Below are 25,712 nucleotides of genomic sequence, written 5' to 3'. Positions count from 1 at the left end.
TATAATTAGTACAAACCGCAATACTCTAATTCCAGCTTAGAGGATAATGTGTTCTCTCCTGACAGCGGGTTTCACAAACTGTACTTGCACATATTCTTTCAGTCTTGTTCAAGCTTTCATCTCATAAAAACCTTGGCGTCTCTCAGTGACCTAGCACACATTCATAGCTTTCTCTATCTTCAGCCTCCAGATGTACAACATCATGACGCACATAGATAAGATGGGTGCAGTCTTTTTCTCTGGGTTGGAGAATCAAGAACCAGCATCCATGGGTTTATGGTGAGTCTGATAGGGTCAACTTTTTTTTTTAACCCTTAGAGTGGTCAGTCTATGGAACAAGATCCAGAGGACGTGGTTGGGGCAGGGACATCAACAGCATTTAAAAAAGTATTTGGACAGGTATGTAGAGCCTCAGAAGGGCAGGCTGAAGTCAGGCAGAGCAATTGTCATACGGGACTCTATAGTTAGGGAGACAAAGAGGGGGTTCTGCAGCAGCAAAAGAGATGCCAAGATAGTGTGTTGCCTCCCAGGTGCTAGGGCCCAGGACATCTCTGAGTGGTTGCAGAATATTCTCCAAGGGGAGCGTGAGCAGCTGGAGGTCGTGGTACATGTTGGTACCAATGACATAGGTAGGAGAGGGGTTGAGGTCCTGCAAAGTAAATTTAGGGAGTTAGGAACGAGGCTAAAGAGCAGGAACTCCAAGGTGGTCATCTCTGGATTACTCCCGGTGCAACGAGCCAGGGAAGGTCAGAACAGGAAGATATCACAGATGAATGAGTGGCTGAGGAGATGGTGCAGGGGGCAGGGTTTCAAGCTCTTGGATCACTGGAACATTTTTTAGGGAAGGGGTGACCTGTACAAGTGCGACAGGTTGCACCTGAACTGGAGGGGAACCAATATCCCGGGAGGGAGGTTTGCTAATGCTACTGGGAAGGGTTTAAACTAGATTTGCAGGGAGGTGGGAACTGAAGTGAAGAGGCATAAGATGGGGAGGTTGGCGCACGAGTAGCGACAGCTTGTGAGGAAGGACAGGCAGATGATGGAGCAAAGAAGCACTCAGCCAGATGGTTTGATATGTGTCTATTTTAATGCAAGGAGTATCTTAAGCAATGTGCATGCCTGCAAGAAAATGAATCTCAGGGTAGTGTATAATGACGTACATGTACATTGATAATAAATTTACTTCGAACTTTGACCATTATGGATTAAGGTAGGCTTTCCCATTTTCCTACATGGACCTGTGGCTGTGGACTGAGTTACAGACAGTTTTCAGTTAGAACTGTATTCTGGAAATTGGCTCAAGGTCGCTATAATATATTCTACTAAGTCACTAAATTGATGGGATGTTTCTCTCCAGTCCAGGCTGGATGTAAACCACGTTTGACCCTGGGATTTGTATATCTGCTCATAAATTGCTTCAGTAATCAAACAAACAGCTGTTCCTTTCAAACTTGGAACCACTCCTTAATCCTTTTACTGACTTACGCCCACAAAAGTTGAGACACAAGTTTCTGAAGTAGGTGAAATGAAGTTTGCTCTTGATCTCACCTGTCGTAGATCTCTGATCCCTCCTCTAGTCCCGGAAGCAATCCGGTGATGAACGCCTGAAGACTGGGATTTAAGGACTTTTGCAGAGGGAGGTAGTATTTCTCGTAAAGTCCAAGAAGCACTGGCTTCACTGACATTGCAGCATTGCCCAGCAGAGGAAACAGGCCGGAACTACAAGAGTATAAATAGAAATTAATCGTTTTCAAATTTGAGGTGGTTTCTTCATGTTATACATCCTGAGATACAGTGAAAGGCTCGACTTGTACACTGCTCATGCAAATCAAATGATTACCACAGTGCATTGAGGTAGGTCAAGGTAAAATGATCATAAAGTGCAGGAAAAAAGTTTAACAGCTACAGAGAAAGCACTGTGCAGGTAGACAATGCAATGCAAGGTCATAACGAGGTACATTGAGGTCAATAGTACATTTAATCCTATGTGGGAACCCTTCAGAAGTTTTCTAACAGTGGGAGTAGAAGCCGGGTGGTACATATGGAAAAGAGAAGATGACCAGGTGGGTGGGGTCTTTGTTAAACTTGGTCAACCTACCCCGTGCACAATACTGAATATACCCTTTCACAAGCGGCCAACAGTGAGACCCAAAAATAAGAGTGAACTCAGCACAACGCCAGAGCGTTGCGATCACACTGTGAATCTATGCCAGGGGTCAAATTTCTGTTTTCAGTTTTGCAATCAAATCCAAATCAAAATTCAGTTTTTACACATCTTAGTGAAGCAGAAAACAAGCAAGCAATAATTCCTGAAAAGCTGATTACGAATGGGGAAAATCATAATTGACCACTGAAAGCATCTCATCCTCATGCATCTCAGCTTGGTATGGCAACTGCTCTGCCCGAGGCCACTAGAAACTGGATACAGGAAAAGCAGCCTCCCATCCGTAATCAGAATCTGACTCAGATTTAGCATCACTGACATACAGAATTGTGCAAAACTCTTGGGCAATTATATATAGCTAGGGTGCCTTTGACTTTTACACAGTACTGTGGTAATTTTATGTATTGCACTGTACTCAATATTTTTTGTCGCAAAAAAAAATTATGACATCTATGAGTGATTCTGATATGGGTCTCTATTGTGGATTGCAAGTGGGAAAGGAGTAGGGAGAGGGGAATCATGTTGAGAAAAGGGGAAGGGAGAGGGGAAGTACCAGTAATAATCTGATTCTGTAATAATCAGTAAACCAATCATTTGGAATCAAATGACCTTGCCTGGTGTCTCAGGGTTAGGTGTATCTGCACCCACGCCATCTCCTGGCCCCCGCACTCCTTCTCTGCACTTGTCTCACGCCCCTCCTGCAGCACTCCACCCTCACCATTCCCAAGATCTTATGCTCCTGCCAAATTTACAAACTCTCTTTCTGCTCCACTTTTGACAAATACAGTGCTGCGTGAACGTTATAGGCACCCTAGTTACATATATGTACCCAAGACTTTTCCAAGGTACTATATGTTGTGAAATGTTGTGTTTTGTAGCAGCAATACAGTGCAATACATTAAAAATTTACTACAGGTTACAATATGAAATATAGTATTAAAAATCAATAAGAACAATAAGTAGTGCAAAAACAGAGTAAAATAGTAAGGTAGAGTTCATAGGCTCATGGACTGTTCAGAAACAGATCTATTTCTATCTTGAAATAGAAATAGTTGAGGAAAAACTTTTTCACCCAGAGAGTGGTGGATATATGGAATGCTCTGCCCCAGAAGGCTGTGGAGGCCAAGTCTCTGGATGCTTTCAAACAAAGAGATCAATAGAGCTCTTAAAGATAGCGGAATCAAAGGTTATGGGGATAAGGCAGGAACTGGATACTGATAGTGGATGATCAGCCATGATCACAGTGAATGGCGGTGCTGGCTCGAAGGGCCGAATGGCCTACTCCTGCACCTATTGTCTGTTGTCTATTTAATATCCCTTTTTTTCCCTTTCAAGGTCCTTTTGAAGACGCTGATCTGGAGCTACACGCTGACTTTGGATCTTTGCGGAAATGGCACCCGCTCTCAGGGCCTCACGACCGGCCGCTTTACGATATGCCAAGGAAGCAGCCTGGGAGATTAGCGCGCCTTCATGGTGCCGGATTTTTGTGGCTCTGGAGATGGGCTGATTCAAGGCCAGTGTCACCGCCTGATGTGTTGTGGAATTACATGAAAGATTAGAGGCAACGTGCTGACGGCTCGCTGTGTGCCCAGGTACCCGAGAACTTTGTGGCACAGAGCTCAGAAAAAGCGTCGCAACAGACTTTTAACACCATAAACCAGCAAGCTGTTTTGCTATGTCTCCCCTCTCGCTGTGAAACAGAGACAGCTCTTTTTTCCTTTGTTAGGGAGAGAGAGCGAGCCTGACATATGTCGAATTACCAGGTAAGTGAGTAGTTTTGGGGTACTGCAAGTCTGTGTCTTTATTGATGCTTTGCTACATGCTTGGCGTGCTTTTTGCTGGTGGGGGGGGTCGTTGCCTTGCTGCTGCTCATGCGTGGGAAGGGGGAGATGGAGGGGCTTTGGGGTTCTAATATTTAACTGGCATTCATTTTTTGGGGCACTCCTCTGTTTTCATGGATGTTTGTGAAGAAAAAAAATTTCAGGATGTATATTGTATACATTTCTCAGACATTAAATGTACCTTTTAAAACTTATTGAAATCGGATGGCAGAGGGGAAGAAGCTGTTCCTAAAATGTTGAATATGTCTCTTCAGGCTCCTGTACCTCCTCCCTGATGGTAGCAATGAGAGGAGGGTATGTCCTAGGTGGTGAGGGTCCTTAATGATGGATGTTGCCTTCTTGAGGCATCGTCTTTAGAATATGTTCTTGATGGTGGGGAGGTTGGTGCCCACGATGGCGCCGGCTGCGTTTGCAATGCTGCAGCCTTTCCCGATCCTTCACATTGGAGCCTCCACACCAGACGGTGATGCAACCAGTCCGAATGCTCCCCACGGTACATCCATGGAAATCTGCTACAGTCTTCAGAGACGTAACAAATCTCCTCAAACTCCTAATGGAACTCAAAGGCCTCTCCCACATGCCCTGCTAAACCAAAGATTTTCCACTACAACTCAGGACATCGGACAATAATAAACCAATTCCAATTATATTTTTATACAGGGGTACTATCTACTGTACCTGTAAAAGAACAAGTCTTTGGCCAGCCATTTGGTTCCAATGATTTTAAATATGACTTCATAAGTTTCCAGTGCTTTCAGATGGACACCAATGGGCAGCGCTGGGTGCAGGCATTGTGCGAGTCTTTTGCTGATAATCAGACGTTTCGGCAGGAGTGAGTACTTCAAGCTGCTCTGGAGCGCCTGTGTGTACAGAACAGGGTTATTAACGCAGCAAAGTCGAGAAAAGACAACAGAATTATTCATTCATAAACGCAAAGGGTGAGATAACACCATGGTAGTGTAGCAGTTAGCGTGACACTATTACGGCTCGGGCTGTTGGAGTTCAGAGTTCAATTCCTGCCCCCACCTGCAATGAGTTTGTATGTTCTCCCTGTGACCTCTGCGTGGGTTTCCCCCGGTTTCCTCCCCTAGTACCAGTTAGTAAGTTAGTTAGTCATTGTAAATTGTCCTCAGACTAGGGGGGAGGTTAAATAGGTGGCTTGATGGGTGGTGCGGTTTGTTGGGCCAGAAAGGGCTATTCTGCACTGTATTTCTAAACTTAAAAAAACTTCCCAGCTTACCCACGCAGCGTGCAAGTAGTCTGGAAATGCTAACAAAGGACAGTACAGGATATGTTAACAAAGGGCAGTACAGGAACAAAGAACAGAACAGAACAGGACCGGACCTTCGGTCCACATTGTCAGTTCTGAGCACAATGCCAAATTAAACTAATATTTTTCTGCCTATATCTCTCCATTCTCTGCAATTCATTAAATCCTCTTGAACACCACAACCAAATCTGCTTCCATTACTAGCCCTACCAGACATCCATCACTTGCTGTGTTAAAAAATTTGCCTCATATAGTACTGTGCAAAAGTCTTGGATATATATATCTGTAGAGTGCCCAGGACTTTTGCACAGTACTGTAGTAATTTTATGTATTGCTCTGCACTGCTGCCACAAAAAAAAACACACACATTTCATGACACGTGAGTGATGATAAACCTGATTCTAATACGGGTCTCTATTGTCGACTGAGACTGAGAGTGACTCAGGAAGAGGGGAATCATGGTTGGGAAAAGAGGAAGCAGAGGGGAGGAAGCAGGAAGCACCAGAGGGACAATCTATAGTGATCAATAAAGCAATTATTTGGAACCAACTGACCTTGCCTGGTGCTTCAGGGCAAGGTGTGTCTGCACCCATGCCACACAACACCCTGGCACTCCTTCTCTGTCTCTCTGCCACCTGCCCCACACCCCTCCCTCAGCGCTCCATACTCCCTGTGCCAGACGGTGATGCAGCTGGTCAAGACACTCCTGATGATACTCCTGTAAGAATTAGTTTGAATGGCGGGGGGGGGGGGGGAGTCAGGGAAGCCTCACCTCAATCCCTCAAAGTGGAGATTCTGCTGTACTCTTTCGACTAAAGAACTGGTGTGGGGGGAGCGGGTGAGATGGACTGTTATGTGCACTCCCAGAAACCTGGTGCTCCTAACTCTCTCCACAGATTAGCCGTTCACGTGCAGTGAGGAGTGGGCATCCTGCACCTTTTCAAAGTCCACAATCATCTCTTTGGTCTTGTCCGCATTGAGACTCAAGTTGTGCTGGCGCCATCCTGCCAGCCACCCTACCTCCTTTCTGAATGCCATCCTTTCATTGTTGTTGGTGAGGCCAACCACAGTTGTCATCAGCGAACTTGCTGATTCGGTTTGAACTGGATCTAGAAGTCCAGTCATGCATCAACAGTGTGAACAGCAGCAGGCTGAGCTTGCAGCCTGGGAGGGGAGGCGATGGCGCGTGATGGAGCTAAAGATGTTTCTGCCAACACAGACCGACTCTGGCAATATTATGCACCTTTATTAAGTCTGTTTTTATTCTCCTGCACTTCAAAGGCAAAAGCCCTAACTCACACAACCTTTCCTCATAAGACATGCTCTCTAATCCAGGCAGCAGCATCCTGGTGAATGTCCTCTGCACCCTCTGTAAAGCTTCCACATCTTTCCTATATAATCAGATGACCAGAACTGAACACAATACTCCAAGTGTGATCTAACCAGAATTTTATAAAGGTGTAACAGTACCTCACACTCTTGTACTCAATCGCCAGACTGACGAAGCTTGCAAACCATATGCATTCTGAACCACCATGTCAACTTGCACAACAGCTGAGAGGTCCATCGTCTTGGACTTCAAGATCCTGATGTTCCTCCACACTGCCAAGAATCCTCCTGATAACCTTGTTCTCTACCTTCAAGTTCCATCTTCCAAAGTATATCACTTCACACTTTTCAGAATTGAACTCCATCTGCCATTTCTCCTCAGAGCTCTGCAGCGTCAAATGTTCTTTCTAACCCTCAACAACCTTCTACACCATCCACAGCACCAACAACCTTTGTCACCTGCAAACTTGCTACCCCACCTTTCCACTTCCCCATTCCAGTCACTTGGTCCCAGAGTCAAGTGGTCCCAGAATATATCCCTCTGGAACACCACCAGTCACCGACTTCTAGACAGAATTCACTCCATCTACTACCACCTTCTTGCCTTCAGTTCCGAATCAACATAGCCAAGTTTACATGGATCCCATGCCTCATAACTTTCTGGAACCCTGTTAAATACCTTACATCATGTTGCTACCATCAGGAAGAAGGTATATACACATTTACTATAATTCACAATCTTATTTTCCTATTATTATGTATTGTACTGTACTGCTACCGCAAAAATAACCAATTTCACAACATATGCCAGGATTATTAAACTTGATTCTGATCAACTGCTCTACCTTCATCAACTGGGGTTATCACCTTCTTGAAAAACTCAATCAGGTTCATGAGGCACAACCTGCCCTTCACAAAATCATGCTGACTATTCCTAATAAGATTATGCTTCTCCAAATGCTCATAAATCCTGTTCCTAAGAAACTTCTCCATCAGTTTGCCCACCACCGACGTGAATATGATTGGTCAAATCCAATCCAATTAATTATCACCCAGTTTTTGCCTAACCAAAGTGATGGAAGATATGATTAATAGTATTATTATAACAATTATTTGATTAATACTTAGTCTGGGTTTTACCAGAGCAACTTCTCTTCTGACATGCACCAATGAGTTGAGTTCCTTGACTCCCAGGAAGCAATTGACCGGGTGTGACATCAAGGAGCCCAACTCAAAGAGAAGTCATTGGGCAGCATGAAGAATACTTTCTAACGGGTGTAGTTACTAGAGATCAGTCATTCCAGGAGAGTGCCCAAAGCCCGAATATCTTCAGTTCAAGGCCAGGTGTTCGAAATTCCTTCAGCAGCAAGTCTGGAGTTGGAGGCCTGCTGTAGTTATCTGCAGCCCTGTGGTTGATGCTGAGAATCGTGGAGTCAGGGTTGAATCAAAAGATTACAGAGTATGGAGAAGATGGGGGCGCGACGCAGCTCGCAGCGGCCACTCTGGTGGTGATGTCTGTTATTTGTCAAGTAGGGGGCACTGCACAATCCTGATTTGGTCAAAGGCCCAAGACTAAATCCAAATACACTAGAGGCTAAAGAAAAGATCCGTCTTGGGTTTAGAGGGCTGTGTATGTGGATAGGTGGGAGGGAAAACTGGGATTTGTCTTTGCTATTGTTTTATCGCTTGTTGTGTTCTGTGGGCATGTTGTGTCAGCACCAGAATGATGAAGTGACACTTGTCAGCTGTCCCCAGCACACCAGTTTGGTTGCTAACGCAAATGACGCATTTCACTGTATGCTTCAATGTACACATGATAAATAAGCTTGAATCTTCAATCTACTTCAATGGCTGTCCTTCCATTACCAGATCAGAAGTGGGGATATTTGCAAATGAGTGCATAATATTTATCCCATTTGCAACGTTTCAGCAAGTCCATGTCTGCATGCACCAATACCCAGACAGCTTCGGGCCTGGTGATGAAAGGGAAGGCCATTACTGAATGGCAAGGACCAATTACTATGGCTGTAGAATGCTCACACCTGTCTCCACAGGAATGGAAATTGGTTCATCTGTCTGGAATTATTACACAAGTATCAGCCATTGCCCACAGAAATTTAAGGCCATTATATCTTGACAGTAAGTTCTGCCTGTCTAAATTCAGTGGCCACTAAATTTAGGTACCTCCTCTTTGTTCATGGTCTTCTGCTGCTACAGACTAGCCACTTCAAGGTTCGAGGTGTTTTTGTATGTACAGAGATGCTCTTCTGCACACCACTGTTGAAATGTGTGGTTATGTGTGGTTAATGTGTGGAGCAACACCTCATATACTGTCTAGGTAGTCTCCAGCCCCTTGGCATGAACACAGAATTCTCCAACTTCTGGTAATTCCTTCCCCCTCCCTTCCCCTATCCCTATGTCACTCTGCCCCCTCCCCCAGCTGCCTATCACCTCCCTCATGGTTCTGCCTCCTTCTACTACCCATTGCATTTTCCCCTATTCCTTCTTCACCTTTCCTGCCTATCCCCTCCCTGCCTCCCCTCCCCCACCCCTTTATCTTTCCCCTTACTGGTTCCTCACCTGGAACCTACCAGCCTTCTCCTTCCCAGCCCCCCCCCCCACCTTCTCTATAGGGCCTCTGCCCCTTCCCTCTATAGTCCTGACGAAGGGTTTCGGCTGCCCGACCTGCTGAGTTCCTCCAGCGTGTTGTGAGTGTTGCTTTGACCCCAGCATCTGCAGATTATTTTGTGGTTATTTGAGATACTGTTACTTTTCTGTCAACTAGAACCCGTCTGGCCATTCTCCTCTGGCCTTTCCCATTAACCAGGTGAACTGTGTTAACAGTTCATTAACACAGAACTGTTGCCCCTTTGGATTTTTCTTGTCTTTCCACACTGTTCTCTGTAAAATCTAGAGACTGTTCTGTGTGAAAGTCCCAGCAGGTTAGCAGTTTCTGAGTCACTCAAACGATCCCATCTGGCACCAATCATTCCACAGTCAAAGTCACTTAAGTCACATTCTGTTGTTTGGTCTGAACCTCTTGACCATATCCACATGCTTTTAAGCATCGAGTTGCTGTCACATGATTGGCTTATTAGATACTTGCATTAATGGGAGGGAGGGAACATCGACTCAGACCATAAGAGGCCTGCGCCGGGCATTTTCATGCCTTACGCAGATTGGAAGTCTGTGTGGAGCACACTACAGCAATGTGTGGTTAAGTGCCTTGCTCACACAAACACACTGCCACAGCTGAGGCTCGAACTAGCAACCTTCAGATCACTAGATAAACACCTTAACCACTTGGCCATGTGCCCAACACTTGCATTAACAGGTACACCTAACACTGAGTGTACACACTGAACTTCACTCAAAGGATCACAAACACTTGAGAAAAGGCAGTCAAGGCCACACGCACTTATAGGATTAGATTTCAGGAGCACTTCAATCTAAATCAAACACTGAAATCTTCTGAGTTCCTCCCTTCCATGGTCCTAATTACTGCTGTTGAATTTTGAAACACTCCTAAGAAGGAATATGCACATACCTTCAACCAATTATAACTGTACTTACGACAAAAAGGACCTAGAGCTTACCACAGCAATATTAAATTTGTATCAATAGTATTGAATGGAAAAGCCGACAAAAAGTAGGGCCTTTCATACAAAGACATCAAAGCTCACCTTGATAAGCTTTCCCAGTGACGAGATAAGATCTGCCCATTCACTGGATGACTCAAAGTTCTTCAGAGCTTTGTCAATTGTAGCAGAATAACTTCTGTATCTGTAATCATTTATCAAGTTCAGCTCTTCCTGATCCATCTCTTTCTCATCGTAGCTCACTTAATCTTGGGCACAAGAGACAACTGCAGGTCAGTTAAACGATATCACTATCAGGTGATGCATATAAATATTAAATGGTCATTTCATAGTTAGCTCCACATATCTCGGTTACTCCCTAGGAAAACAATGAGGTATAAAACTGCGTTTACTTCCATGGATTTTCAACAGCTGTTTCCGGAGTTAATTAACATGGGTGCATCATTGTTAAACCAGAGAGTGGTTTAATTTTCAACATAGCTGATAAGCAGTCTCTGCCCAAAGCACTGATTGGGGGGGGTCCCAACCATTTTTAATGCCGTGAAGCTTTACCATTAACCAAGGGGTCCATGAACCCCAAGCTGGGAAACCCTGCTGCCTGACCTGCTCAGATCCCCCAGCATTTTGTGTGTTTCCAACATCAACAGAATCTTGTGTTAATTTTCAACGTTGGCTTTATGCTATCCTGCGCCGCAAGTCAATTCAAAGTCAACCTGTTGAAAATTAAACCATTCTCTCTGGGCTGTTGACATGAGTTCACTAGATATTGAATTACTCTGCCTGGTACCAGATGTGGCAAAGGCCTTGGCAACATGCAGACTTTGGGTGTTCCTCAACCTTAACAGCAAGATTCAAATAAATACTGACATCAGTCAGAGGAATTGGAAGTTAACACATAGTCAAACAAAATACACCACTTATTAACCAAATGAATTTTGAACTTGAACCAAACAGCAAAAGGAAAACGGAGGGTTTATAAAGCCTCTATATTCGCTCAGGGAGGGAGGCACGGTAGCGTAGTGGTTAGCACAACGCTTTACAATACCAGCAATCCAGGTTCATTTCGCGTCCATGCCCGTAAGCAGTTTGTACGCTCTCCCTGTGACCACATGGGTTTCCTCCGGGTGCTCCAGTTTCCTCCCACAGTCCAAAGGCGGACCGGGTGATAGATTAATTAGGCATTGTAAATGCTCTTGTGCTCTAAAGGGTCACAGGTACATTTATTATCAAAGTATGTATGCAGTACACATCTCTGAGATTCGTCTTCTCCAGACTGCCATGGAACAAAGAAAACAATGGATGCCGTTCAAAGAAAAACTTCACCCCCATGCCCCCACGCAAAAAAAAGTGCAAACAGCAACAAGAACATCAAACCTCAAACCTTCCCCTCATGGGGAAGGAAAATAACAATTCACACAGACTGCAACAAAAAAGGGTGAAAACAGAATACAAAAACAAAGCTGAAAAAAGTCCAATTGGAACTCAGTCCGCCTATCAATGCAGAACTGTGGTAACATTGAGGGAGAGGGAGAGCTCACTCAAATTCAGAGGCCTTCCCTCAGGAGCAGCAAGCGAGAGATCAGGTAGGTTTCCTCTGGGTGCTCTGATTTCCTGCCACAGTCCAAAAGCATACCAGTCGGTAATTTAATCAGTCATTGTAAATTGACCTGTGATTAGGCTAGGATTAAATCAGGGGATTGCTGGGTAGCATGGCTCGACAGGCCAGAATGGCCTTTTCCGCGCCATATCAAAATAAATAAATAAACAAAACATTACCTCGCAGCTCTTGAACTCAATCCTTGCTCTATCTTCATTTGGACTGAAGTATAAACAGGAGACAGCCAGAAAAGGGGAGGTGGCAGTATGAAGGGGTGGTGCAAGAGCTGACAAGTGATAGGGAGGTTCAGTTGAGTACAGGTGATAGGCAGATGGAGGAGGGAGCGTGGAAATGGTGGCAGAGGCTGGGAGGTGACTGCCGGAGGCAACAAAGGGCTGAAAATACTGGAAGGGTGAAGCGAGGAGGTGGAGTGTGTACGGGGTGGATGATGAGTGCCTGGTGGATGAAGGAGGAACTGAGTAGATCATAAGGAGACGGGGGAAAAAAAGGTTTGCTTGGCAGAGGCAGTTCACTACAAATTGGAGAAATCAATGTTCATTCCAACGGGATATGGACTATCCAGGAGGAACCAGATGCTTTTGGTGTAGTTTGTGTTCAGGTTCACCCTTGTAGACTGAGGATAGACAGGTCAGTGTGGGAGTGGGGAGGGGAATTAAAATCGATGGCAAGTAAAGATGTCAGGGACAGAACAATTGGAAGTTAACACAGTGAAACAAAACACACCAATTATTAACCAGATGGATTTCCGAATTTTAACTGAATACTCTGTTGTAGTTTTGTTATCTTTGCTTCTCTTTTGAAGGCAGTGAATCACATGGACCTGCAATTCCAAAGTGACTCTTCATAAACAGAAGTTTTAATCATTTTAGTAGAATTAGACTGCCATTTGGCCCCTCCAACCTGTCCCACATTCAACAGGACTGTGGCCCATCTATGGACAAGTCCACGTCCTTGCCAGTTTCCCACAACCCTCAATCTTTCAAACATTCATCCATCTTCACCCTAAATATATCAAGTGATCTGGTCTCCACCATCCAGGGGAACAGAAGATTCAACACCTGAATTTTCTACACACCTCAGTTTTAAATGACCGGCTTCTTAAGAGTCACACGTCATTGCAAAGTACAGCACAGAAACAGGCCCTTCAGCCCTTTAGTCTGTGTCAAACCATTTAAACTGCCTACACCTGCTATACCAGTATGTCCCCTCATTCATGACTCTCCCACGAGTAGAAACAACTCAGCCCTTTCAAACCCTCCTAGGATCTTATATGTTCAATAGTTCCATTTAATATAAGAGAATATAAACAATATACGACCTGAAATTCTTACTCTCCACAGACATCCACAAAACAGAAGAAAATCCCAAAGAATGAATGAGAGAAGAACGTTAGGACCTCAAAGCCACCTATCTCCAATCTCTTAGTCTTCTGAGCTCCAAAGAGTACAAAGCCACATTGTTTGGTCTCTCTTGATTGGACAATCTTCTCGCCAGAGAAATTAGCCAGAGTCAATGACATCTGTTGATGCTTTATTTGGGGGGGGGGGGGGGCTTAAATACACTGGCAAATACGTCACGAGACCTGGAGCTCCTCAGCATCGAGCCACGCTCGAGAGAGAGTACACCAAGGACGTTACCAGGACTGAACTGCTTAAGCAATACCACGAAGCTTGAAAGACTGGAATTTTAATTTATGCTGAAGTGTAGGAGGTTGAACAGTAAGTTTATAGAATTAGATAAACTTGTGAGGGGCATAATAAGGACACTGACATTTTCCCTCCAGAACAGGGCAAACTAGAACTGGGGGACACACACACAAAATACTGGAGGGACTCCTCAAGTCAAGCAGCTTGTATGGAAGAGAATACACAGGTGGTTTCAAGCCAAGATCCTTCATCAGGACTGGAAAGGAAGGAGGCAGGAGCCAAAATAAGGTGGTGAGGGAAGGAGGAGGAGTACCAGCTGGCCAGTGATAGGTGAGGGGGAAGGTGGGTGGGCGAGGGGGAGAGTGGATGAAGTGAGAAACTGGGAGGTCATAGAGGGAAGAGGTAAAGGGCTGAAGAAGAAGAAATCTAATAGGAGAGGACAGTAGATCATGGGTGAAAGAGAAGGTGGAGGGGCACCAGAGAAAAATAATGGGCAGGTGAGGGGAAGAGAAGGGGTGATAGGGTAATCAGAAAAGGAAATGGAAAAAGAGAGACGAGGGAGGGAAAGAAATTACCAAAAGTCGGAGAAATTGATGCTGATGCCATCAGGTTGGAGGCTACCCAGACAGAGTATGAGGTGTTGCTCCTCCAACCTGAGTTTGGCCTCATCATAGCAGTAGAGGAGGCCATGGAGAGATGAAGTGATAGATCCTGCTTTGTGTGGTGGACAGAGCCATAAAGCTGGAGAGTGTAGGTTTAAGGTGAATGGAGAGGAAATTTAACGGGGACACAAGGGAAACCTGTTACCACACAGAGGATAGTGGGAAAATGGATTGAGCTGCCAGAGGAAATGGTACAGGCAGACACAATCAACGTCTAGAAGGTGTTTATACAGATAAATGGGTGGAAAGGTTTAGATTCCAAAAGGAGTTCCCAACCTTTTTTACGCCATGGACCAATATCATTAAGCAAGGAGTCCGTAGATCCCAAGTTGGGAACCTCTGATTAAGAGGGATATGGGACAAAAACAATCAAATGGAACTAGCTTGGGAAGGCACTTGATCAGCATGGATGTTGGGCCAAAAAGGCCTGACTTAGTGCTATGTAACTATGAATTTATGAATCCAATGTGTAAATATGGTTTTGAATCCTAAACATGTCACATCTCCTGGGACTAAGCATTCCATCAGCAGTAGCTTTTCATGTCACATGCAACTAGCTGTAATCATCAATACACCCACAGCTACACAATCATCTTTGATAGACAGGAAATTAAAATGTCTTTGTTACCATCTTAACTTTGTTAATGTGGAATCCTGCAAGTCTGATTCACAGCTTTATTGGCAGACAGTGGGGGAAATATGTGGCCTCCATTATAGCGAGGACCAGACCTCAAGCCACAGTGTTGCCTGTTTACAACTATCCAGGAGAGATACGGTGGTGTCGATGCACTCCTCCAGAGGCAGTGAGGCGTGACGTCCAAGCTGGAGTAAGTGCTGCCCCCAGTGTTCACTTGGCAGAAGACAAGCTATATTGTGCTCAGCTGCAGACTGCTGCAACATCCACGGACTCAGGGTCTTGGACTATAATTTTTGTTTAGTGTGACTGTATTTTACTGATATCTTATATGTGCTTGCTAGCCTACATGTGCCTTGTGCTGTGTGTCACTGTCAGTACTGTGTTTTCCACTCCTGGCCCTGGAGTAACACTGTTTCATTTGGCTAAACTCATGGGTATTCATATATGGTTGAATGACAATTAAATTTGAACTTTTTAAGGTCATTTACCACAGACATCAAGTGAAACAGCTTCTACAATGCAACACCATTAATTACCACCAGACCCTAAATCACTGCTTTTACAAGTACAAAGAGTTTTTAAATTTTAGCTTTATAAATACACATTGAGTCAACTAACAGATCCTTATTGTCTGTACCAGATGCAATACTGGTGTATGCTAGCAGAGTTACTTTTATCTTAAAAAAATTGCCCAATGTTTTGGTATATTACAACCAGAACAATTTGCACAATGTTGAGGAACACGGGTCTGTGTTCAGGCCAAGAAGAAAAGCTCAAATATAAAATGAACAAAAGATCAATTTGAAAGCCATGGAGATCTCTTGGAATCCTAGATGCCTAAATTCTTACTCACAGGTACTTCAATTGATCCCACCACTATGATTTTTTTGCATTGGAAAATCATTGATCAGAGGTCTGGAAGCCAATGCCCAAAGCCCAGAGACTGGAGACTGGAAGCCTCCTATCCACATGTGGGTGGCGGGGGAGGGAGGGAAGAAAAGGGCTTGTTTTGCAGTTATTGTTTTGTTGCTCGTTGTGTTCTATGTTGTTCGACCAAGCATTATGGGCACACTATGCTGGCACCAGAATGTGTGACAACAGTTGCGGGCACTGCCCCAGCACATCCTTGAGTATCTTGGTTGTTAACACAAATGTGGCATTTCACGGTATGTTTTGATGTACACATGATTTAAAAAAATTAATCAGAATCTGAATTTCCAATTGCATTTCAAATTTCCTTTGTGTCGCCATTACATTTAAAAAAACAAGCTGATCAGATTCTTGAAAAATCCTAACTAGAGTCCTGGAGACAGACATCAAACTTTCTGATTTATTAACAAGGTTAAAAATGGTAAAAACACTGCAGTTCCAAGATTATTCTCTGGGTAAATTAACTCATCCAACAGAGTAAATTACTTTGAAATGTTCTCTCTGTCTTATCTAACTCAGTGAACTCACCTCCCCATTAATTCAACAGTAACTCAGTAATAAATCACCTGGTCAATAATTATCCGTGATCCACCAGAATGTCCTACACCTAACCCTTTGACCTGGATAACTTCACTCACCACAACCCAACCTACAGCCTCACTTTTAGAGACTTTTTGCAACTCAAGTTTTATTTGCACGATTTGTCTTTTTTTGTTAATTGGATTGTCAATCTGCTTATGTGTGGCTTTTTCGTAGATTCTACAGTATTTTTTTATTTTACTGCAAATACCTGCAAGAAAAAAAACTATTTTATTTTATTTATTTATTTATTTATTTGGGGGCTACAGCGCGGAGTAAACCATTGGGGCGCTAAAAGCCACGCCGTCCCAGCAACCCTGATAAACCCGATTAACGCCAACCTAATCAGAGGACAATTTGCAATGTCCAGTTAACCTACTCGGTATGTCTCCAGACTGGGGGAGAAATCCCATGCATACTTACTTTAATCATAAATTTTACTTGGACACTTCTTTTTGACTATCTTATCCTGCTTTAAAAAGGGTGCTTCTGTTTATCATCAGTGTGTGAGCTGGCTGATTGTTAAGAGAACAATGGCATGAGTGCACTTCAGGTGACCCCTGGACTTCGTACCACCAGAGGAGAAGCAGGAAGGAGAAACCACACGCCATCCTGATCCTTCAATTAAATTATTTATGGTGCAACCGTAACGAAAATCAATTTCCCCCGGGATCAATAAAGTATGACTATGACAATCAGAATGCAGCCCGCTTTGTTGGGAAGTTTGTGCTCAAGAAAAGGAGAAGGCTTGGCTTGGTCATTCAGCCCCTTCCAGATCCAACTGCCTTAGATCGCCCTCTTAGAAACTCCCACCGACCCCAGGGGGACCAATGTTGCCCATTTTGGGAACCACTGAGGACCGAGATGCAACTATTCGCATACACACTAGGAGCAACTTACAGCAGTTAATTGATTACCATTCTTAGGATGGTTGGGGGTAGGAGGGTGGGGAGAACAAATATCAGAATACCTAGAGAATACCGGTGCAATCACAGAGGGAAGGTCCAGACTCCACCCTGACAGCACCACAGTCCTGTTCGAATCCGGGTTGCTGGAACAGAGCCTGCAGCTTGATTATATGCACCACTGTGCCTCTGTTTCATAATTGCCAATGCAGCGTACAACGCAAGAGCCAATAACAATCGTAAAAAGGCACACAGTGGAAGACGTATAATTCCACCCAGATTCTGACAGAACGTAGAGCAGTACAACACAGTACTGTGGCCCTCTGACCACCACGTTGTCAGATACGACCCGCCCCTCACAAAACCAGAGCGCCTGGAGAAAACGTACGCGCTCAAGAGGAAAGCGTACAAACTCCTTCCCGCTGCTGCCTGTAAGGAGTTTGTACGTTTTCCCCGTGACTGCCTGGGTTTCCTCCGCACACTCCAGTTTCCTCCCACAGTCCAAAGACGTACCTGTCGATAGGTTAACTGGTCATTGTAAATTGTCCCGCGATTAGGTTAGGGTTAAATCGGGGAGGGGGGGGGTGGCCAGGAGACACTATTCCACGCCATATCTCAATGAAATTCCATGATCAAGCCCAGAAGTCCTCACTACTTGTTCCGGCAATGAGGCCATCTTCACCCACAAGCTTCTGAGTCATTTGGTGTGTATCAGCAAATAAATTATTAAAGTCACAAGACAGATCACATTGACTGCTCACTTCCCTCCAGAGATGCTGCCTTATCTTCCCAGTTCCACCAGCATTTTGTGTGTGTGTGTGTGTGTGTGTGTGTGTGTGTGTGTGTGTGTGTGTGTGTGTGTGCGTGCGTGCGCACGCATGTTGCTCAAACTGTCCAGCATCCGCAGAATCTCGAGTCTCAGGATTAGTAGGGTGTCTTGCTCATTAAACAAAGCAGCCGCTTCAAAGACCAAGCTCTCTCAGGTTCAAAGCTCAAAGGAAATTTACTAACAAAGTGCGTATGTTGTCAGATACTACCCTGAGATTCACTTTCTTGCAGGAATTCACAGTAGAACGCAGAAATACAACAGAATCAATGACAAACCACACATAAAGACTACCAAACAACCAATGTGCAAAAGATGACAATCAGCACAAATACAAAAACAACATCTAAATAACACTGAAAACGTGATTTGTAGAGACCTAGAAAATGTGTCCATAGTTTGTGGAATCAGTTCAGTGTTGAGGTGAGTGACGTTATCCACGCTGGTTCAGGAGCTTGATGGTTGAAGGGAAATGACTGTTCCTGAACCTGGTGGCGCGGGACTCAAGGCTCCTGTACTTCCTTCCCAATGGCAGCAGCTAGAAGGGAACAATGCCTGGATGGAGGGGAACTTGAGGTTGTCAATTGTCCAATTCCGTTCTGATTCTTGGAAAGGTGTTCACAGCTGGTGATGCAAAAATGTCACTATTTCCTCGCCATCAGCACAGTAAATCCACAAACAAAGTCTGCAGTCCTGAAATGGAGTAAAGTAGCCATTTTGTACATTTAGATAATTTCTCACTAAGAATATATCATGACATTAGATTAGATTAGATTATGAGGACACGCAGTCCTCGTTTATTATCATTTAGAAATGTATGCATTAAAAAATGATACAATGTTCCTCCGGTAAGACATCACAGAAACACATGACAAACCAAGACTAAAACTGACAAAAACCACATATTTATAACATATAGTTACAACAGTGCAAAACAATACCGTAATTTGATAAGAGCAGACCATGGGCACATTTAAAAAAAGTCTCAAAGTCCTGATAGCCCCAACACCTCACGCAGACGGTAGAAGGGAGAAACTCTCCCTGCCATGAGCTTCCAGCGCCGCAAACTTGCCGATGCAGCATCCTGGAAGCACCCGACCACAGTCCGACTCTGAGTCCGTCTGAAAACTTCGAGCCTCCGACCAGCCCTCCGACACCGAGCAACATCTCTGCCGAGTGCTTCAACCCCAACCCTGGCCGCCAAGCAACAGGCAAAGCCGAGGATTCGGGGCCTTCTCCTCCGGAGATTCTGGATCGCACAGTAGCAGCGGCAGCGAAGCAGGCATTTCAGAAGTTTCACCAGATGTTCCTCCGTGCTCTCACATCTGCCTCCATCAAATCAGAATTGTGCATGGCCTCCTACTTGACAGATAACAGATATTCATCACTGGAGAGGCCACGAGCGCTGCGTCGTGCTGCCATATTCTCCTCCCATCCTTATCAATATAAATGTTTATGCAGCTACTGTACTGTAAACAAGTCAAAGGAAGCAGTTTCGGAAACAATCTTAAGGATGCAAATGGGATTTGGGATGCAGAGAAGTAACCGAGCCAAACATGCATGCCAAGATGGGGTCCATTGTGGCCACGTTTTGTTCACGGCCCGTTTTGTGTCCAGAGTCAGACAGCTTGGAAGAGGGCCCCTCCGACCCAACTCATCCATGCGGACCAGGATTCCCATCATCATCGTTCATCTCCAGTAGACCTGCTCATGGACTTTCAGAAGACTCCAAACATTAGACAGCAGGAAGTAAAAATATGCAATACCAGTTACATTTAAATCATTGCAGAGAGAGCAAAATGAAGACAAGGATATCAGGAGGCTTTGCCAGCTGAGTAAGCCAGTCAGTGTTCCACAGAAGTGAACTGGAGCATCGAGGGAGGGGAGGGGGAGGCACATTGCATTAGCACTCCTGCGTCATGGTTCCAGGACCCAGGTTCCCCCCCCCCCGGACTTCTGGTGTTGTCCGTGTGAAGTTTCCATGTTTGCCTTGTGACCACACGGGATTCACTCATGTTTCTTTCATGTCCTGATTGGTAAGTTAATGGGCGATTGAACATTGAACCTCAGTAGGTGGGTGGCAGGTGAATGAGAAGGGAGTTGACAGAGAATGCATTATTGGGAAGTCATGGGGGTTGGGGAATGAGATTAAAGGAATTGTTGATAGCCAGCAGAAACCCAGTGGGTTTCCTTCTATGTCATGAGAAACACAACTGCTTGATTAGAACATAATATTCAGAACAGAGAAGCTTCGCCTCTGGAACTATATTACAAGTTCCCCACATTGAGGACTCCTCATAATATTTATTTAGAGATATTGAATGAGGGGGCACAGTTTGAGGATAGAGGGGAAGCCTTTTAGGACCGAGATTAGGAAAAACTTCTTCACACAGAGAGTGGTGAATCTGTGGAATTCTCTGCCACAGGAAACAGTTGAGGCCAGTTCATTGGCTATATTTAAGAGGGAGTTAGATATGGCCCTTGTGGCTACGGGGGTCAGGGGGTATGGAGGGAAGGCTGGGGCGGGGTTCTGAGTTGGATGATCAGCCATGATCATAATAAATGGCGGTGCAGGCTCGAAGGGCCGAATGGCCTACTCCTGCACCTATTTTCTATGTTTCTATATGGTACGGTAACAGGCTCTTCTGTCCCAAGGAATCTGAGCCTGCACTGCTCAATTATACCCATGTGACCAATTAAACTACTAACCTGCTCTACTCTTTCTACACCCACGACTGTGTAGCTAGGCACAGCTCAAACAGCATCTATAAATTTGCTGATGACCCGATTATTGTTGGCAGAATTTCAGATGGTGGCCAGAGGGCATACAGGAGCAAAATATACCAGCTGACGTCAGTAACACCAAAGAGCCGATTGTGGACTTCAGAAAGTGCAAGACAACAGAACATACACCAGTCCTCATCGAGGGATCAGAAGTGGAGAGAATGAACAATTTTGAGTTCCTGGGTCTCTGAGGATCTATCCTGGGCCCAACATATCGATGCAGCTACAAAGAAGGTGCGACAGTGGCTGTATTTCATTTGGAGTTTGAGGAGACTTGGTGTGTCACCTAAAGCACTCACAAATTTCTACAGTTGACCCATGGAGAGCATTCTAACTGGCTGCATCACCATCTGGTATGGGGCGGGGGGTGCTACTGCACAGGATCAAAGTAAGCTGCAGAAAGTTGTAAAATTAGTCAGCTCCATCATGGGCACTAGCATCCACAGTATCCAGGACATCTTCAAGGAGCAATGACTCAAAAAGGTGGTGTCCATCAGTAAGTATCCCCCCCATCACCTAGGGCATGCCATCTTCTCACTGCTACTATCAGGAAGGAGGTACAAAAGCCTGAAGGCACACATACAACTATTCAGGAACAGCTTCTTCCCCACTCCCACTGGATTTCTAAGCACTGAAGCCATAAACACTACCTCACTACTTCTTTCACTCGAGCAACACAAACTGCAAGTCCTGCCAAAGGGTCTCAGCCCGAAACGTCGACTGGACTCTCTTCCATAGATGCTGCCTGGCCTGCTGAGTTCCTCCAGCATTTTGTGTGCGTTACTCAGATTTGCAGCACCTACAAATTTTCTCTTGTTTGTACTTCTTTTATTTCTACTTTTTGCACTAATTATTTAACTATTTAATATACATATTATATATGGCTCTCTCTCTGTGCCTCTCCTACCTCTCCCTCTATGATATTCTCATACTCTCTCATTCTCTCTCTCTCTCTCTCTCTTTCTCACACACTCTCTCTCACTCTCTCTCACTCTCATTCCGTGCATGTGTGCTCATTCGGATCTTTGGCATGTGGGAGGAAACCAGAGCACCCAGAGGAAACCCACACACAGTCACAGAGAGAACATGCGAACTCCTTTCCGACAGCAAAGAGAATTAAACCCTGACTGGTGATCACTGGCTCTGTAATGGTATCACACAAACCACCACACTACTGTGCCACATCTACCTGCTCCAGCCACATCTCGGCTTTTTAAAGAACAGAAAGCCCTTTTACAGGACTTAGTCGTCTCATTTACATATACCCAAACTATGTACAGTGTTCTTGCATGCTGAGCAGATACCATTACAAACAGGTTTTGCAAATTTGGATGGGCGAATATTCAGGTGTGCCTCTGCAGTGAATTACTGAGGTCGCAATCCATCTCCTAATCTAATGCTAAAGCTTCGAGGAAAATGCCTATGTGTAAAAGCATGCCTGAAAAACCACTGCTTACTAATGACTGGCGTTCTTAAACTATAAAACATGTTTACAATAGAGGGCCATGGACCCAATGAACCATCTCCATTTCACTTTTCATAGACAATAGCGACCTAATGAGTGTTTACAGAATTTTCCATTTTTATTTCAAATGTCCAGGATCCACAGGTTTTTTTTTAAAAAATCATTTACTGAGTAAACATCTTTATTAGTAAAGGTTCCCAGGTACATACTCAATAAGAAACTGGATTTTTAAAAACTCCAAATAAAAATGGACAAAAATGTCAAGTAGGTAATACACGAACACGAGGAATTCTGCAGATGCTGGAATTTCAAGCAACACACATCAAAGTTGCTGGTGAACGCAGCAGGCCAGGCAGTATCTCTAGGAAGAGGTACAGACTTCTCAAACTTCCGCTAATGCCCCACCTCCCCCTCATACCCCATCCGTTATTTATTTATATACACACATTCTTTTTCTCTCTCCTTTTTCTCCCTCTGTCCCTCTGCCTATACCACTTGCCCATCCTCTGGGTCCCCCCCCACTTTTCCTTCTCCCTGGGCCTCCTGTCCCATGATCCTCTCATATCCCTTTTGCCAATCACCTGTCCAGCTCTTGGCTCCATCCCTCCCACTCCTGTCTTCTCCTATCATTTTGGATCTCCCCCTCCCACTTTCAAATCTCTTACTAGCTCTTCTTTCAGTTAGTCCTGATGAAGGGTCTCGGCCTGAAACGTTGACTGTACCTCTTCCTAGAGATGCTGCCTGGCCTGCTGCGTTCACCAGCAACTTTGATGTGTGTTGCAGATAATAGGGAGTACTGTATTCCAATACTGCAGACCATGCTTAGAACAAATACAAAAAGCTCCAACTGATTAAAGTACAATTCTTTACATATATCAATTTATTCTTGCATGCATTTATGGTCATATTTAAATCAGGGCAATATTAGTTGAAGTTGATGTATTTTTGTTAATTATGCACTGTAAAGTTAGATTCAGCATTTACCGAGAGGCAACCTTGCCATGTCACAGAAAGAATTTCTGTTCACAAGCTGGAAATATCATGTTATTACTTCCATCTGCAGATTTTGATCACCAGTAAATCCACCTACTCTGATTTAGTGAGATATCCGCATGACTTACTGGCGCCAGAAGCCAGTCTCTAGCACATCCTCACGTGATTTGATTTGCTGCAAAAGATGCATTTCACAGTTTGTGTTGATGTACATGCAACAAATACAGCTAATCTTTATCTCAAATCTCAATTACAGGACTTGCAGTGACCCCAGGAGAAGAATATAGTGTGGACCTGTCAATGTTGGTGTCTGGTATGATTTCAATAAATCCCTATCCCATGCGGAGGAAAGGAAATCTACAATGATTGGAGAGAATATCGACATGTTAACACAATACAGAACTTTATACAGTACAGTCGGCCCTCCTTATCCGCGAGGGAATGGTTCCGGGACACCTCGCGGATACCAAAACACGCGGATGCTCAAGTCCCGTATTCAACCTGTCTCAATGCGGTGGATCTTAGGACCCAGCGGAACCCCGGACCTTATTTAACCTGTCTCAATGCAGTGGGCATTAGGACCCGGTGGCGGAGCTCTGAATCTGCAGTGTTGCTGTTCACGAAAATAATCACGATCACAGTTTAAAATAAAGTGGAAATAATAAAGCGATCCGAAAGAGGTGAAACGCCATCGGTCATTGAAAAAGCATTAGGCTACAGTCGGTCAACGACAGGAACAATTTTAAAAGATAAAGTGAGAAAGGCCCTGCCCAATTAAAGCAACAATTATTACGCAGCAATGCAGTGGTTTAATTATTGGGTTTTGGGTTTTTGATCCTCCACATCAACCCAGCAGGGACGGACAGTGCGCTCGGGAGCGATCTGTCACTGGATTGAACTCGGGAATTTCCGTTCCCGAGCCCGGCGCTGAAACATATGTTTCTTAAGTGTTTTATATGCATAGAAAGGTAAAATATATACTATATACTAAGACAAATATTTGACTAACTGATACTAAATAATACCAGATGTACCTGTTCTGACTTACGTAGTAAGAGAGCTTCCGGTTTTTTTCGATCTCAATCCACGATAACCTACGCACATCCTCCCATATACTTTAAATCATCTCTAGATTACTTATAATACCTAATACAATGTAAATGCTCTGTAAAATAGTCATACTTTATTGATCCCAGGGGAAATTGGTTTTCGTTACAGTTGCACCATAAATAATAAATAGTAATAAAACCATAAATAGTTAAATAGTAATATGTAAATTATGGCAATAAATTATGAAATAAGTCCAGGACCAGCCTATTGGCTCAGGGTGTCTGACCCTCCAAGGGAGGAGTTGTAAAGTTTGATGGCCACAGGCAGGAATGACTTCCTATGACGTTCTGTGTTGCATCTCAGTGGAATGCGTCTCTGGCTGAATGTACTCCTGTGCCCACCCAGTACATTATGTAGTGGATGGGAGACATTGTCCAAGATGGCATGCAACTTAGACAGCATCTTCTTTTCAGACACCACCGTCAGAGAGTCCAGTTTCATCCCCACAACATCACTGGCCTTACGAATGAGTTTGTTGATTCTGTTGGTGTCTGCTACCCTCAGCCTGCTGCCCCAGCACACAACAGCAAACATGATAGCACTGGCCACCACAGACTCGTAGAACATCCTCAGCATTGTACGACAGATGTTAAAGGACCTCAGTCTCCTCAGGAAATAGAGACGACTCTGACCCTTCTTGTAGACAGCCTCAGTGTTCTTAGACCAGTCCAGTTTATTGTCAATTCGTATCCCCAGGTATTTGTAATCCTCCACCATGTCCACACTGACCCCCTGGATGGAAACAGGGGTCACCGGTACCTTAGCTCTCCTCAGGTCCACCACCAGCTCCTTAATCTTTTTCACATTAAGCTGCAGATAATTCTGCTCACACCACGTGACGAAGTTTCCTATCGTAGCCCTGTACTCAGCCTCATCTCCCTTGCTGATGTTATAACTAAAATAGTTGTTATACTGCATTGTTTAGGGAATAATGACAAGAAAAACAAGTCTGCACATGCTCGAACAAGTGCTGGAAGAGCACTTCCGGGTTTTCTCGATTCACAGTTGGTTGAATTCGCGCATGCGGAACTCGCGGATAAGGAGGGCCGACTGTACTGTGTAAAAGTCAAAGTCACATATATATAGCTAGGCTGACTGAGACTTTAGCACAGTACTATATTTCTCGATGTGGAGTGGAAAGCATGTTTGTCGGAATCAGATTAAATATCACCAGCATATGTCGTGAAGTTTGTTAACTTTGCAGCAGCATAACAATGCAATACATGATAACATAATACATATAAAACTGTAAATTACAGTAAATAGATGTAAAATAGTTAAATTAAATAAGCAGTGCAAAAACAGATATAAAAAGTAGTGAGGTAGTGTCCGTGGGTTCAATGTCCATTCAGAA

General features: G+C 44.4%; 1 protein-coding gene and 1 long non-coding RNA gene across 12 annotated transcripts in view; one reads left to right on the top strand and one right to left on the bottom strand.

The window, feature by feature from the left end:
- Positions 1 to 25,712, bottom strand: part of dop1b (DOP1 leucine zipper like protein B) — a 193,950-nt gene that overhangs the window by 151,281 nt on the left and 16,957 nt on the right. For 5 of the 9 annotated variants that reach the window (XM_072259923.1, XM_072259925.1, XM_072259917.1 and 2 more), the window contains 4 exons: positions 18,386 to 18,699; positions 10,288 to 10,451; positions 4,684 to 4,865; positions 1,549 to 1,719 (listed from right to left, as the gene is read on the bottom strand). In XM_072259923.1, the coding sequence (XP_072116024.1) occupies positions 1,549 to 1,719; positions 4,684 to 4,865; positions 10,288 to 10,425 (491 nt within the window). In that variant the 5' untranslated portion in view covers positions 10,426 to 10,451; positions 18,386 to 18,699. The remainder of the gene's footprint in view (positions 1 to 1,548; positions 1,720 to 4,683; positions 4,866 to 10,287; positions 10,452 to 18,385; positions 18,700 to 25,712) is intronic. The other 4 variants (XM_072259926.1, XM_072259916.1, XM_072259918.1 and 1 more) reach the window with 1 other exon arrangement.
- On the top strand, positions 330 to 24,398 carry LOC140198833 (uncharacterized). Of its 3 annotated transcripts, none has more exons than XR_011886268.1 (3): positions 330 to 399; positions 3,500 to 3,927; positions 23,505 to 24,398. It is a non-coding gene; the product is annotated as an uncharacterized lncRNA (long non-coding RNA). The 3 variants fall into 3 exon arrangements; XR_011886269.1 differs by lacking the exon at positions 23,505 to 24,398 and adding an exon at positions 20,808 to 21,019; XR_011886267.1 differs by lacking the exon at positions 23,505 to 24,398 and adding an exon at positions 13,162 to 13,320.

Source organism: Mobula birostris, chromosome 6, assembly GCF_030028105.1.
Source record: "Mobula birostris isolate sMobBir1 chromosome 6, sMobBir1.hap1, whole genome shotgun sequence".
Classification (NCBI taxonomy): domain Eukaryota; kingdom Metazoa; phylum Chordata; class Chondrichthyes; order Myliobatiformes; family Myliobatidae; genus Mobula; species Mobula birostris.
The sequence above is the reverse complement of the archived record's forward strand: the minus strand, read 5'-3'. Positions and strand labels throughout refer to the sequence as shown.